The sequence below is a fragment of the Rhinoderma darwinii genome, chromosome 4, assembly GCF_050947455.1.
Source record: "Rhinoderma darwinii isolate aRhiDar2 chromosome 4, aRhiDar2.hap1, whole genome shotgun sequence".
Classification (NCBI taxonomy): Eukaryota; Metazoa; Chordata; class Amphibia; order Anura; family Rhinodermatidae; genus Rhinoderma; species Rhinoderma darwinii.
This window is the reverse complement of record NC_134690.1, coordinates 36946566-36961847: the sequence shown is the minus strand read 5'-3', so window position 1 is coordinate 36961847 and position 15282 is coordinate 36946566. Positions and strand designations below refer to the sequence as shown.

The 15282-nt window shown below is 42.9% G+C and overlaps 1 protein-coding gene across 1 annotated transcript in view; it reads left to right on the top strand.

Moving 5' to 3' along the window:
• The window catches only part of LOC142760401 (uncharacterized), a 77851-nt gene that overhangs the window by 27796 nt on the left and 34773 nt on the right, over window positions 1-15282 (top strand). The window contains exons 7-9 of the mRNA XM_075863588.1: window positions 1148-1366; window positions 9996-10034; window positions 13655-13705. Of these exons, the coding sequence (XP_075719703.1) occupies window positions 1148-1366; window positions 9996-10034; window positions 13655-13705 (309 nt within the window). The remainder of the gene's footprint in view (window positions 1-1147; window positions 1367-9995; window positions 10035-13654; window positions 13706-15282) is intronic.

The window sequence follows — 15282 nt, the reverse complement described above, 5'->3', positions numbered from 1 at the left end:
TCTGTATTAAATTACATTATGAATTATCAAGCATGCCAAATTACGAAGATATTTATTCTCCACTTTTCCTCTACATAGTTCTGCCTGAGTCTGCAAAAATATGTTATTATTGTGTATTATTCTTATATCCTTCAAAATGTTCAGATGGCTGTCTGGCTGAACGCCTGGACATAAAGTGCAACTATTTCTCTTTATCTTATGTACTCCCTCTATGGGAAAGAGCAGCTAACACCACTCTATTGTATGCTTGCCTCCAGATGCAATTCTGATGTCAGCATTTTAATGATGAATTCTAATAATGCATTTGAAATATTCTCATAGTATTCTATTGGCTGAATAAGAGTTAGGGTACGTTCACACGGCTTATTTTCAGAAGTTTTTTGGGCTGTAAATGCCCCGAAAAATGGCTAAAGATACAATTTCAAATATCTGGCCATTGATTTCAATGGGAAAAACTGTGTTTCGTTCCCACGGGGCGGTTTTTATGCGCCATTTCTAAAAATGACACGTAAAAAAATGCCTCGTAAAAAAGAAGTACATGTCACTTCTTGAGCCTTATTAGGAGCCGTTTTTTATTGACTCAATAGAAAAACAGCTCCAAAAATGTCCTTAAAAAAATACATAAAAAAACGCATGATGCATAAAAAACTGCTGAAAATCAGAGGCTATTTTCCCTTGATAACAGCTCCGTATTTTACAGCCGTTTTTGCTTTGCCGTGTGAACATACCCTTATTGTTACATTGCCTCTGATTGGTTAACCTCAAGCCTACACCCCTTTTGAATGATATTATAATTGAGTTTGGCAATAAACCTCAGAGGAGTATTTTGAGCATATCAGCAGCGTCTGTGTGATTTATTCTTCTTCACTCATATCGAAATGAAATCTCCTGATTAGGATGCTGGATGAAGTGCCTGGCGTGAGTGTCTGTTGGAACTCTCGTCTAAATTTCAGTCTAATATATTTTGAGCCATTGACTTCCACAACAGTAACAATGAATAGGTCTTGTACATTTTGAGGTGCAGGGTGGGGATGGTTCTAGTATAAAATATTGGCAAAAAAAGGTCACAGTAGTTATTAATGATCCTTAATAATAAGTCTATAGAATATGTCCTGGATTCTCACTATCTTTTTTTATTCTCTAATAGGATGGAGAAGGATCAGGAGATGAAGATTGTGAAGGAGGACGAGGAGATAAAGACTGAGGAGGAGAAGATAAAAATTGAAGAGGAGAATGAGGAGGAGACAAAGATTGAAGAGGAGAAGAGTGAGGAGGAGCCAAGGATTGAGGAGGAGGAGAATGCAGAGTTGGGAAATAATGAGGAAAAGATAAAGAATAAGGATGAAGAAGAATACTGGGATGAGATGTATGTAATGTAGGATCCCTGGTGATGGGCAGAGTTGTATAAATCAACATTTACATTCCAAATCACAAATAATATTTAAACTCAACGGATGATTTACCATCGTAATTCCCCAAAAACTACCTGAAAATGTTTTGGCCCCATGCACACGACCGTATTTTTGTCCACCCGTAAATACTGACGTAAATATGGGTCCTTGGTCACCCGTATTCCACCCGTATTTACGGGCACGTTTTCGCTGCAAAATTACACTGCAGTAATCGGCAGCCCCTTCTCTCTATCAGTGCAGGATAGAGAGAAGGGACAGCCCTTTCCGCAGAAAAAGTAAAAGAAATTCATACTTACCCGGCCGTTGTCTTGGTGACGCGTCCCTCTCCTGAAATCCAGTCCGACCTCCCTGGATGATGCGGCAGTCCATGTGACCGCTGCAGCCTGTGATTGGCCTGTGATTGGCTGCAGCGGTCACATGTGCTGAAACGTCATCCCAGGAGGCCGGACTGGAGGAAGAAGCAGGGAGTTCTGGGTAAATATGCACGTCTTTTTTTTTTTTTACAGGTTGATCTATATTGTGATCGGAAGTCACTGTCCAGGGTGCTGAAACAGTTACTGCCGATCGTTTAACTCTTTCAGCACCCTGGACAGTGACTATTTACGGACGTCGCCTAGCAACGCTCCCGTAATTACGGGTGCACACACGTAGTCACCCGTAATTACGGGAGCCCCATAGACTTCTATGGGCCTGCCGGTGCCGTAATTACGGCCTGAAATAGGACATGCTCTATATTTTTCAACGGCACGGGCACCTTCCCGTAAGCATACGGGGAGGTACCCGTGGCCAATAGAAGTCCATGGGCCCGTAAAAACGTGCCATAATTATGGCCCGTAATTACGGGCGTTTTTACGTTCGTGTGCATGGGGCCTAAGGATGAAGAAGAATACCGGGATGAGATGTATGTAATGTAGGATCCCTGGTGATGGGCAGAGTTGTATAAAACAACATTTACATTCCAAATCACAAATAATATTTAAACTCAACGGATGATTTACCATCGTAATTCCCCAAAAACTACCTGAAAATGTTTTTCATTTTTTATACCATACTATATAAGCCCAACCTACTTCAACCCCTTCCCGCCGCAGCCCTTTTTCAGATTTTAATTTTTGTTTTTTCCTCCCCACCTTCCAAAAGCCATAACGTCTTTATTTTTCCATCAATATAGTACTATGAGGGCTTGATTTTTGCGGGACAAGTTGTAGTTTTTCGTATCACCATTTATTTTGCCATATAATGTACTAGGAAATGGGAAAAAATTATATGTGGGGTAGAAAAAGAAAAAAAACAGCGATTCCTCCATTGTTTTTTGCGTGCCGTTTTTACGGAATTCACTGTGCAATTAAAACAACACGTTAACTTTATTCTGTGGGTCGATACGATTACGGCGATACCAAATATATATAGTTTTTTCTATATTTTACTACTTTTACAAGTAGAAACCTAGGTGTAAAAAAGAAAATGTATTTTGTGTCAGCAAATTCTGAGAGCCATAACTTTTTTATTTTTCCGTTGATTAAGTAGTATGAGGGCTTATTTTTTGCGGGATAAGCTGTAGTTTTTAATAATACTATTTATCACTTTTTATTTCATTTTTTGTGGGAGATTAGGTGACCAAAAAATAGAGATTCTGGCGTTTACAATTTGTTTTTTTTACGGCGTTCACTGTGCGGGTTAAATAATGATATATTGTAATAGTTCAGACTTTTACGGACGCGGCAATACCAATTATGGTTATTTATTTATTTTTTTACTATGCTCTAGGGGGAAAATGGGAAAAGGGTGTTTTTTTGAACTTTTAATACTTTTATTTTTGTTTACACAAAAAAAAAACTTTATTTAACTCATTTTTACTTTTTTTATTAGTCTCCCTAGCGGACTTCAACCAGCGATCGTTAGATCGCTTGCACGATATACTGCAATACTAATGTATTGCAGTATATCGTGATTGTGACAGGCCACTATTAAGCCCTGCCGGAGGCTTAATAGGTGTACAAAGATGGCGGACCTGGGGGCCTTCATTAAGCCCCCAGGCAGCCGTAGCAACCATCACCCCCCCACAATTGCGTTGCGGGGGGCGTGATGAGCTGTTAGAGGGGGTCGCCCCCCTCTTTCTAATTATTTAAATGCTGCGGTCTCTGTTGACCGCGGCATTTAACCAGTTAAACTAGCGGGATCATGCTCGAGCGCGATGGTGCTAGTTACCCTGAGCCCGCTCCATACTTCCCCTACCCGACTTTGGCGTATGGATACGTCAAATGTCGGGAAGCGGTTAATGGGTCAAAACCAGGACTATTAGCATGGCATGAGAAACCCCTTTTACCCTTTCAGGACTGAGCCATTGTTTGCTTTTTCATTTTAGTTTTTCACTCCCCGCCTTCCAAGAGCCATAACTTTTTTATTTTTCCGTCAATAGAGTGGTGTGAGGGCGTATTTATATTTTGTGGGAGTAGTTGTACTTTTTACTGACACTTTTTAAAGTACCATATACTAGTCCTTCTCAATGAATTAGAATATCAAAAAGTTAATTTATTTCAGTAATTTAATTCAAAAAGTGAAACTCATATATTATATAGATTCATTACACACAGAGTGATCTATTTCCAGCATTTTATTTTTAATGTTGATGATTATGGCAACAGTTAATGAAAACCCAAAATTCAGTGGGTCAGAAAATTAGAATATTATATAAGTTCAATTTAAAAAATGATTTTTAATACCGAAATGTTGGCCTACTGAAAAGTATGTACAGGATATGCCCTCAATACTTGGTCGGGACTCCTTTTGCATGAATTTCTGCATCAATGCAGCGTGGCATGGAGGTGATCAGACTGTGGCACTGCTGAGGTGTTATCAATGCGGCGTGGCATGGAGGTGATCAGCCTGTGGCACTGCTGAGGTGTTATCAATGCGGCGTGACATGGAGGTGATCAGACTGTGGCACTGCTGAGGTGTTATCAATGCGGCATGGCATGGAGGTGATCAGCCTGTGGCACTGCTGAGCTGTTATCAATGCGGCGTGACATGGAGGTGATCAGACTGTGGCACTGCTGAGGTGTTATCAATGCGGCATGGCATGGAGGTGATCAGCCTGTGGCACTGCTGAGCTGTTATCAATGCAGCGTGGCATGGAGGTGATCAGACTGTGGCACTGCTGAGGTGTTATCAATGCAGGGTGGCATGGAGGTGATCAGCCTGTGGCACTGCTGAGGTGTTATCAATGCGGCGTGGCATGGAGGTGATCAGACTGTGGCACTGCTGAGGTGTTATCAATGCGGCGTGGCATGGAGGTGATCAGCCTGTGGCACTGCTGAGGTGTTATCAATGCGGCGTGACATGGAGGTGATCAGACTGTGGCACTGCTGAGGTGTTGTCAATGAGGCGTGGCATGGAGGTGATCAGCCTGTGGCACTGCTGAGCTGTTATCAATGCGGCGTGGCATGGAGGCGATCAGACTGTGGCACTGCTGAGGTGTTGTCAATGCGGCGCGGCATGGAGGCGATCAGCCTGTGGCACTGCTCAGGTGTTATCAATGCGGCGTGACATGGAGGTGATCAGACTGTGGCACTGCTGAGGTGTTATCAATGCGGCATGGCATGGAGGTGATCAGCCTGTGGCACTGCTGAGCCGTTATCAATGCGGCGTGACATGGAGGTGATCAGACTGTGGCACTGCTGAGGTGTTATCAATGCGGCATGGCATGGAGGTGATCAGCCTGTGGCACTGCTGAGCTGTTATCAATGCAGCGTGGCATGAAGGTGATCAGACTGTGGCACTGCTGAGGTGTTATCAATGCAGGGTGGCATGGAGGTGATCAGCCTGTGGCACTGCTGAGGTGTTATCAATGCGGCGTGGCATGGAGGTGATCAGACTGTGGCACTGCTGAGGTGTTATCAATGCGGCGTGGCATGGAGGTGATCAGCCTGTGGCACTGCTGAGGTGTTATCAATGCGGCGTGACATGGAGGTGATCAGACTGTGGCACTGCTGAGGTGTTGTCAATGAGGCGTGGCATGGAGGTGATCAGCCTGTGGCACTGCTGAGCTGTTATCAATGCGGCGTGGCATGGAGGCGATCAGACTGTGGCACTGCTGAGGTGTTGTCAATGCGGCGTGGCATGGAGGCGATCAGCCTGTGGCACTGCTGAGGTGTTATCAATGCGGCGTGGCATGGAGGTGATCAGACTGTGGCACTGCTGAGGTGTTGTCAATGCGGCGTGGCATGGAGGCGATCAGCCTGTGGCACTGCTGAGGTGTTATCAATGCGGCGTGGCATGGAGGTGATCAGCCTGTGGCACTGCTGAGGTGTTATCAATGCGGCATGGCATGGAGGTGATCAGACTGTGGCACTGCTGAGGTGTTATCAATGCGGCATGGCATGGAGGTGATCAGCCTGTGGCACTGCTGAGGTGTTATGGAAGCCCAGGTTGCTTTGATAGTGGCCCTCAGCTTGTCTGCATTGTTGGGTCTGGGGTCTCTCATCTTCCTCTTGACAATACCCGGTAGATTCTCTATGGGGTTTAGGTCAGGCCAGTTTGCCGGCCAATCAAGTGCAGTGATACTGTGGTTATTAAACCAGGTGTTGGTACTTTTGGCAGTGTGGGCAGGTGCCAAGTCCTGCTGGAAAATGAAATCAGCATCTCCATAAAGCTTGTCAGCAGAGGGAAGCATGAAGTGCTCGAAAATGTGCTGGTAGACGCTGCGCTGACTCTGGAATTGATATAACACTGTGGACCAACACTGCTGCCCAGTGGTCCAAAGTCCGGTCTTCAGATGAAAGTAAATTTTGCATTTCATTTGGAGATCACGGTCCCAGAGTCTGGAGGAAGAGTGGAGAGGCGTCAATCCAAGTTGCTTGCGGCCCAGTGTGAAGTTTCCATAGTCAGTGTGTCATCTGCTGGTGGAAAATGGTTCGGAATGCACTAGATCCAGGTAGGTGCACGAATAGGGTCCCAACCCAATCGTATTGTGAAAAGTATTCGGCACACTGAGTCGTAGGTAATGGATTCTTGAAATTTTTATTATGTTTGATGCCAAGGGTTAGGTGCAACGTTTCGGTCAAATGACCTTCGTCAGGCACTATAAGTATACAGAATATTTATACATTGGTATATTAGCATCATATTCGTACATTGGTCAAAAGTTGAGTAAAACATAACGTAAGTAAGGAAAGTAAATAAATAAAAAACAAAATAAATCAAAGAACAGAATTGTGCATTGAAATATCACAGAATAAATCAAGCAAGAACAGTATGAGTGTACGGACGACATCCTTGTCCCAAGCACAATAACGTAATCAGGTATGCAGCAATATAACGAGTTCTTCATATAGGCAGCATAAACAGTTCCACAGAGGCTGTGTTTAACAAATAGAGATATCCATACATAGCTCATTAAGGAAAAGACAGGGGTAAAGCAGTATCTCCTGTTGTCAAACAGGTACATCGCTAAGGGTAACATAGTAACCTCATAACATGGTAATAAAGTGGTAATAAAGTGTGACAGGCTTCCATGGTCTGCAAAGGCTATCAGTCTAGTGCTAACTAGCATAACATCAGGTCATAGTTGTAATGTATTGAGTGCAGAGTTGTTGTCAAGCCTACCTTGTTACCCTGGTTTCTGGTATGTCCAGACGATCGGCGCTGTGGATACGAATGGCGGAATTCCGCTTCTTTTTGGCACTAAAATGGGGGATCTATCGTAGGTTTAAATATCCCTGAGCGGGGCGGGCAGTGGGCGTGTCCCAGCGCGCGTATGGTTATTGACGTCACGCCATGGGCGTTCTGCTAATCAGAGGACACTCGTGTCCTCTCCTGTCAAACCCTGCCTCTCCTTAATCTGATTGGTCCTTGCTGTCCTTAGTAACGCCTATATGTTATCGAGCGTGAAGGGAATCCCTGCTGTAGGCTCTCGGCTGCAGCCATTTGTTATAGAATTGCATGGCGGCGGAGATCTTGTACATGCTATATTGTATAATAAAAAGTTCTACAACCTCTCAATATCATTTATGCATCAATATCTTACAGTTTTCAATATCTCTGCTTGCTGTCTCCAATAGATGCACTATGTGCCGTGCCAGAGACGTGTTAAAATGTGGGGAAACGTAGATGATATATATGCTTCTATACTTAGGTAATATCTTTGGAGAGCCTGCATTAGGGGGACAGTGTTTCTCAAACATAATATATTAGAGGAGGTAACTAGTGATAGTTTGTCATAGTTGTCGTTTTTAAAGACTTATTAATCCCTTAGCGATGTACCTGTTTGACAACAGGAGATACTGCTTTACCCCTGTCTTTTCCTTAATGAGCTATGTATGGATATCTCTATTTGTTAAACACAGCCTCTGTGGAACTGTTTATGCTGCCTATATGAAGAACTCGTTATATTGCTGCATACCTGATTACGTTATTGTGCTTGGGACAAGGATGTCGTCCGTACACTCATACTGTTCTTGCTTGATTTATTCTGTGATATTTCAATGCACAATTCTGTTCTTTGATTTATTTCGTTTTTTATTTATTTACTTTCCTTACTTACGTTATGTTTTACTCAACTTTTGAAAAAATGTACGTATATGATGCTAATATACCAATGTATAAATATTCTGTATACTTATAGTGCCTGACGAAGGTCATTTGACCGAAACGTTGCACCTAATCCTTGGCATCAAACATAATAAAAATGTCAAGAATCCATTACCTACGACTCAGTGTGCCGAATACTTTTCACAATGTCATCTGCTGGTGTTATATCGAATCTATATAATATATGAGTTTCACTTTTTGAATTGAATAACTGAAATAAATTAACTTTTTTAAGATATTCTAATTCTTTAAGAAGGACTAGTAATGTACTGAAAAACTGAAAAAAATTATTTACGGGCTGAAATTGGAAAAAAATGCGATTCCTCCATTGTTTTTTGGGTTTTGTTTTTACGGCTTTCACCATGCGGTAAAAATGACAACTTAACTTTATTCTGTGGCTCAATAAGATTACGATGATACCAAATTCATATAGGATTTATATATTTTAACACTTTTTTTAAAAACTATTTGTTAAAAAAAAAAATTGCTTTACCACATTCTGAAAGCCAGAACTTTTTAACAACTGAGCGGTGTGAGGACTTATTTTTTTGGAGAGAAGCTGTAGTTTTTATTGGTACCATGTTTTGTACATATACATTTTTGATCACTTTTTATGATTTTTTTTTAGAGAGATTGGCATTTCAAATTTTACATTTTTTACAGCGTTCACGTGCAAGTTCAATAAGCGTATATTGTAATAGTACAGACGCAACAATACCTATTTTGTTTATTTTTTTTATTTTTGACATTACTTCAGAGGGAAAAATGGGAAAAGGGGGCTTTTTTGATCTTTTAAGTTTTTGTTTTTTCACTAATTTCTTTATTTAAATTTTTGTTACACATTTTATTAGTTCCCCTAGGACCATGTATTGCAATGTATTGTCGATTTTACAGGCCTCTCTTAAGCCCTGTCACAGGACGGGCTTAACAGAGGCAGAGTGAAAGCAGACCTAGGGGCCTTTATTAGGGCCCTGGGCTGCCATGACAACCATAAGCACCCTACGATCGCGTTGTGGGAGGAAGACGAGGTGTCGGACGGGGCCGCTCCCTCTCTTTAAACTTTTTTTTTTACCGGAGCATTTGACGGTTTACACGGGCAGGAACATTGCGATCGCTGTTCCTGGCCGTTAGTACTGGGTGTCAACTGTAATACACAGCTGATACCCACAGCATATGGAGTGGGCTCAGCGCGTGAGCCCCCTCGATACATCACCTTCAGCCCCACGACGTGCTATTACGTTGTGCTGCGCAAAGGGGTTAATACCCTAGACCACAAAGGAAGTTACCCCTTCACTACCTGGAATTTAACATTCGATGGCCTATTCTTAGAATGTTTGATCTGTGTGGGTCTGACTGGGGTCTAATCTGCACAGAAACGGCCCTGTACATATGAGTATGGCTATGCCTTACAGGAAGGAGATGCCTTGAGCTGTAGTACCAGGCACAGTAGATCATATGGACGAGCCCCTGTGCCTGAGTAAACAGTAAACCATATGCAACGTTCCTGATAAGGACGGCTGTACTTGATAGAGCCGATGTCCCTCGATTGGTGGTAGTTTTAAAGTTTGGGGCTCCACGAATCAAACTGTAATGACATAACTGTATGGTGATGTGGGGGTATTATTCAGTTAGTGTATGGTGGTATTCACTGTATGGGGGTATTATTCAGTCACAGAAAGAAGTAGGCATTGATAGTAATGAAAAATGCTTTTGCCTCCTGGGGTGTGGAGGCTTTATGAAAAAAATGTTCTAGACACAACCCTGTTTTTATGTAGGATCCCTTTTGACATCACCACTCACGTTTTCCCATCAGGCAATCAAAGCCCAGGGAAAATATACCATATATAAAAGCTGCAATCTGATTGGTTGCTATGAGAAACTCCTCCTCCTTGTATCGACTGTTTCGTATATTATAAAAGAGAACAATAGTATATTTTATATTCCTTTCAAGAACAATTATGTGTAATATTGGTATTTTTTTTATTTCTTAAACAGTTGGAGGAAGAAAGTTGAGGAGACGGAGGTGTATTTCTGGTAATTATCTTATTGAATAATGAGCCTATTTCTCTAGTGTTGGATATAGGAATCTTCCATGTAGATGATATATGAGTAATCCCGGGGTGAGTGCTAATATGTCTACATAAAGGACGATAATACGGTATCATCTATGGGAATATATATATATATATAGATTCCATTATTTAAGTGTGTTTATCTAGGAGAGACATATTATACTAGTATAGAAAGCTCGTTACACGGGTTTGCTAGTAAAAGGAATGATAAGTATTTATAATTGTGCTCTTTGAGAACGACGTTCTTCATTACAGGGTCGTCTTACTTCAGGGTTTTGCCTTCTTAACGCCTTGTTTTGGGAAGTGGTTTCTCGTTGTTCCTGGCGTTCCTCTGCACTCATAGTTGCTCTTCTTATTCTCTGAGCCAAATATATATATATATGATGATTATCAGCATTGTGCCTTTTATAAGTGAGCATGATCACACGTAGCAGCTGAGGGACAATCCTGATAATCAATATATATTATTGGATAACTCTAATGTAAAGAATTGTGTCCTGGTATTTTTTTTGAGATATGGGAATTGCATGCACAGTAATTCCTTAATTACTCCTAAAAATAAGAAAATCTTGAATCAAATAAAAAATGATTGACAAAAATCTAGATTTTATTTTTTGGGAAAAATCTACCAGCTCTACACCCAGTGATAACTCTGAGTACAGATAATGTAGATGTTACATGCAGTCCTATGTAACACCACAGATAACACAGTGATAACTCTCTGAGTACAGATAATGTAGTAGTGTCACCTGCAGTCCTATGTAACATCACAGATAACACAGTGATAACTCTCTGAGTACAGATAATGTAGTAGATGTCACCTGCAGTCCTATGTAACACCACAGATAACACACATTGATAACTCTCTGAGTACAGATAATGTAGTAGATGTCACCTGCAGTCCTATGTAACACCACAGATAAGACACAGTGATAATTTTCTGAGTACAGATAATGTAGTAGTGTCACATGCAGTCCTATGTAACACCACAGATAACACAGTGATAACTCTCTGAGTACAGATAATGTAGTAGATGTCACCTGCAGTCCTATGTAACACCACAGATAACACACATTGATAACTCTCTGAGTACAGATAATGTAGTAGATGTCACCTGCAGTCCTATGTAACACCACAAATAAGACACAGTGATAACTTTCTGAGTACAGATAATGTAGTAGTGTCACCTGCAGTCCTATGTAACACCACAGATAACACACTGTGATAACTCTTAGTACAGATAATGTAGTAGATGTCACCTGCAGTCCTATGTAACACCACAGATAACACACAGTCATAACTCTGAACACAGATAATGTAGTAGATGCACACACAGAAATATATACACTTACAGATACAGGGGCGTTGCTAAAGAGCCCTGGAGCAAAAATTCAGCTTGGACCCCCTACTCCTTCCCAACAGCACTAGACCCCTGCGCACACCTTACCCAGCCACCTTGCACGACAGACCCCATGAATGCCTCCACAGTATAATGCCTCCCATAGCTGACCCCACAGTATAATACCCCCATAGCTGCCCACACAGTGTAATGCCCCATAGATGCCACCACACAGTATAATGCTCCCCATAGCTGCCTCCACAGTATCATGCCCCCCCCCCATGGCTGCCCCCACAGTATATTGTGACCCATAGCTGCCCCATACAATATAATGCCCCCCATAGAGTATAATGCACTCCATACAATATAATGCCCTATACAGTATAAAGCCCCCTATTGCCGCCACATACAGTATAATGCCCCCATACAGTATAATGACACCCATAGCTGCCCCATGCACTATAATGTCCAATATAGTATAATGCCCCATAGCTGTCCCATACAGTATCATGCCCCCCATTGCTGCCACATACAGTATAAAGCCCTCATAGCTGTCCCATACAGTATAATGCCCCCATACAGTATAGTGCCCCCATACAGTATAATGCCCACCATAGCTGTCACATACAGTATAATGCCCTCCATATAGTAAAATACCTCCTTAGCTGTCCTATACAGTATAATGCCCCCATACAGTATAATGCCCTCCATTGCTGCCACATATAGTATAATGCCCCCATACAGTATAATGCCCCCTATAGCTGCTCCGTACAGTATATTGCCCCCATACGGTATAATGCCCACTATAGCTGCCCCATTCAGTATAATTCCCCCATACACTATAGTGCCCTACATAGCTGCCACATACAGTATAATGCCCTATACAGTATAATGCCCCCTATATCTGCACAGTACAGTATAATGCCCCCATAGCTGTCCCATACAATATAATGCCCCATACAGTATAATTCCCCCCTTAGCTGTCCTATACAGTATAATGCCCCCATACAGTATTATGTCCTCCATTACTGCCACATACAGTATAATGCCCCCATACAGTATAATGCCCCCCTATAGCTGCCCCATATAGTATAATGCTCCCCATACAGTAGATTGCCCTCCATAGCTGCCACATACAGTATAATGCCCCCTTAGCTGTCCTATACAGTATAATGCCCCACACAGTATAATGCCCCCCTTAGCTGTCCTATACAGTACAATGCCCCAATACAGTATAATGCATCCTATAGCTGCCCCACACAGTATAATTCTCCCCATACAGTATAATGCCCTCTATAGCTGCCACATACAAAATAATGCCCACATACAGTAAAATGCCACCTTTAGCTGTCCTATACAGTATAATGCCCCCCATACATTATAATGCCCCCATAGAAGTCCCATACAGAATAATGCCCCCCATACAGTATAATGCCCTTTCAGCTGTCCTATACAGTATAATGCCCCCATACAGTATAATGCCCCATATAGCTGCCCCATAGATTATAATGCCCCCATAGCTGTTCCATACAGTATAATGCCCCCATATAGTATGATGCCCCCTCAGCAGCTACCATATGAGCCCCCCTCCCATACCCAGTATAATGCCCCCATATGTACATACCTAATAGAAAAATAATAACATAATTACTTACCTATCCCCATTCCCACGATGGGTGGAGAATCCTTCTCCTCCGGTCTGTGCTGTGAGTGACTCACTACATCGCGCCTGCCTGCGCCGAGCCGCTCGCGGCACAGTGAATACTGGAGCAGGACTCCAGCATTGCACTGAACTGTATTTGCGTCCTGAGGACGCAAATACAGTTGGAAGAGCGGTCAGCACTGGGTGGCAACAGGGCCCTGCGGGCTCCACAGGCTTGGGGGCCCGGTCGCAGCTGCGACCGATGCAATCTCTATAGCTACGCCACTATACAGATACATATATAGGCACTTAGACACACACACACACACACACACACACACACACAAAGACACACAAAGACACACATACCCACATACTGGAATTTATACACACACAAACACTCAGACTCACAGACAAATGGAGGCACAAACAACAGACAGACTGAGCACTCACATCTCCTTCCTCACAGGCTTCTTGCAGGTCGGGCTGCGGGCAGAGCTAACTGTGCCTCGGACACCACATCCTTGCCAAATATGATAGATGATTTTTTTGGTAGGTTTCAGTTTTGTTATTCTAACTGGATTTGTATTTTCTCTTCCAGGCCATCAGGATATGGAGATGATCCTTTTTGGATTACCCTTGAGGAAATACCGTAAGTCTGTAGAACAAAAAGGATTATATTTTTCCTGTCAAAATGACGGACACTTCGGCGGAACCCAGCTGACCCATTAAAAGTCAATGGCGTCTGCAGGGCACCACTGGTATTCTTAGTGCAATAGATCCAGCATGGTGGTATTATTCAGTCACTACATGGTGGTATTATTCAGTCACTGCATGGTGGTATTATTAAGTCACTCTATGGTGGTATTATTCAGTCACTGTATGGTGGTATTATTTAGTCACTGTATGGTGGTATTATTCAGTCAGTGAATGGTGGTATTCAGTCACTGTATGGAGGTATTATTCAAATACTGTATGGAGGTATTATTCATTGACTGTATTGAGGTATTATTCATTGACTGTATGGAGCTACTATACAGTCACTGTATGGTGGTATTATTCACTTACTGTATGGAGTTATTATTCATTTACTGTTTGGAGCTATTATTCAGTCACTGTATGGTGGTATTATTCAGTCAGTGTATGGTGGTATTATTCAGTCACTACATGGTGGTATTATTCAGTCACTGCATGGTGGTATTATTAAGTCACTCTATGGTGGTATTATTTAGTCACTGTACGGTGGTATTATTCAGTCACTGTATGGAGGTATTATTTAGTCACTGTATGGAGGTATTATTTAGTCACTGTATGGTGGTATTATTCAGTCACTGTATGGTGGTATTATTCAGTCACTCTATGGTGGTATTATTCAGTCACTGTATGGAGGTATTATTCAGTTAGGCGGAATTCACACGACAGGGTTTCCCGGCCGGGTGCCGGCCGTTTATAAATCGGCCGGCACCCGGCTGCATTAGGAACAATAGACCCCTAATGGGGCTATTCACACGACCAATTTTTTGACGGCCGGGACATGCCCTATTTTCGGCCGGGTACCCGGCCGCCCGGCTCCCATAGAAGTCTATGGGGCCGGGTAATACACGGCCATCACCGGAATATGTCCTGAGTGATGGCCGGGTCTACCGTCGCACGCGCACTCTCTCTCCTCCTCCTCACAGTGTAGAGTGCAGAGGAGGAGGTTCTTTTTTTGCTCCCTGTAGGAGTCGAAATCCCCAATCCCCGGTCGGGGATTCCGCTACAGGAGAAGTGCGTGACTACACTGTCCATATATGGACACAACGAAGTCACTCACTTCTGCAGCGGAATCCCCCGACTCTATGGCCGGGGATGCCTCTACAGGAGAAATAAGTGACTACACTATCCATATATGGACACAGCGATGTCACTCACTTCTGCAGCTGAATCCCCGACTCTATGGCCGGGGATTCCGCTACAGGAGAAGTGAGTGACTACACTGTCCATATATAGACACAGCGATGTCACTCACTTCTGCAGCGGAATCCCAGACTCTATGGCCGGGGATTCCGCTACAGGAGAAGTGAGTGACTACACTGTCCATATATGGACACAGCGATGTCCCTCACTTCTGCAGCGGAATCCCCGACTCTATGGCCGGGGATTCCGCTACAGGAGAAGTGAGTGACTACACTGTCCATATATGGACAGTGACGTCACTCACTTCTGAAGCGGAATTCCCGACCTGTGGCA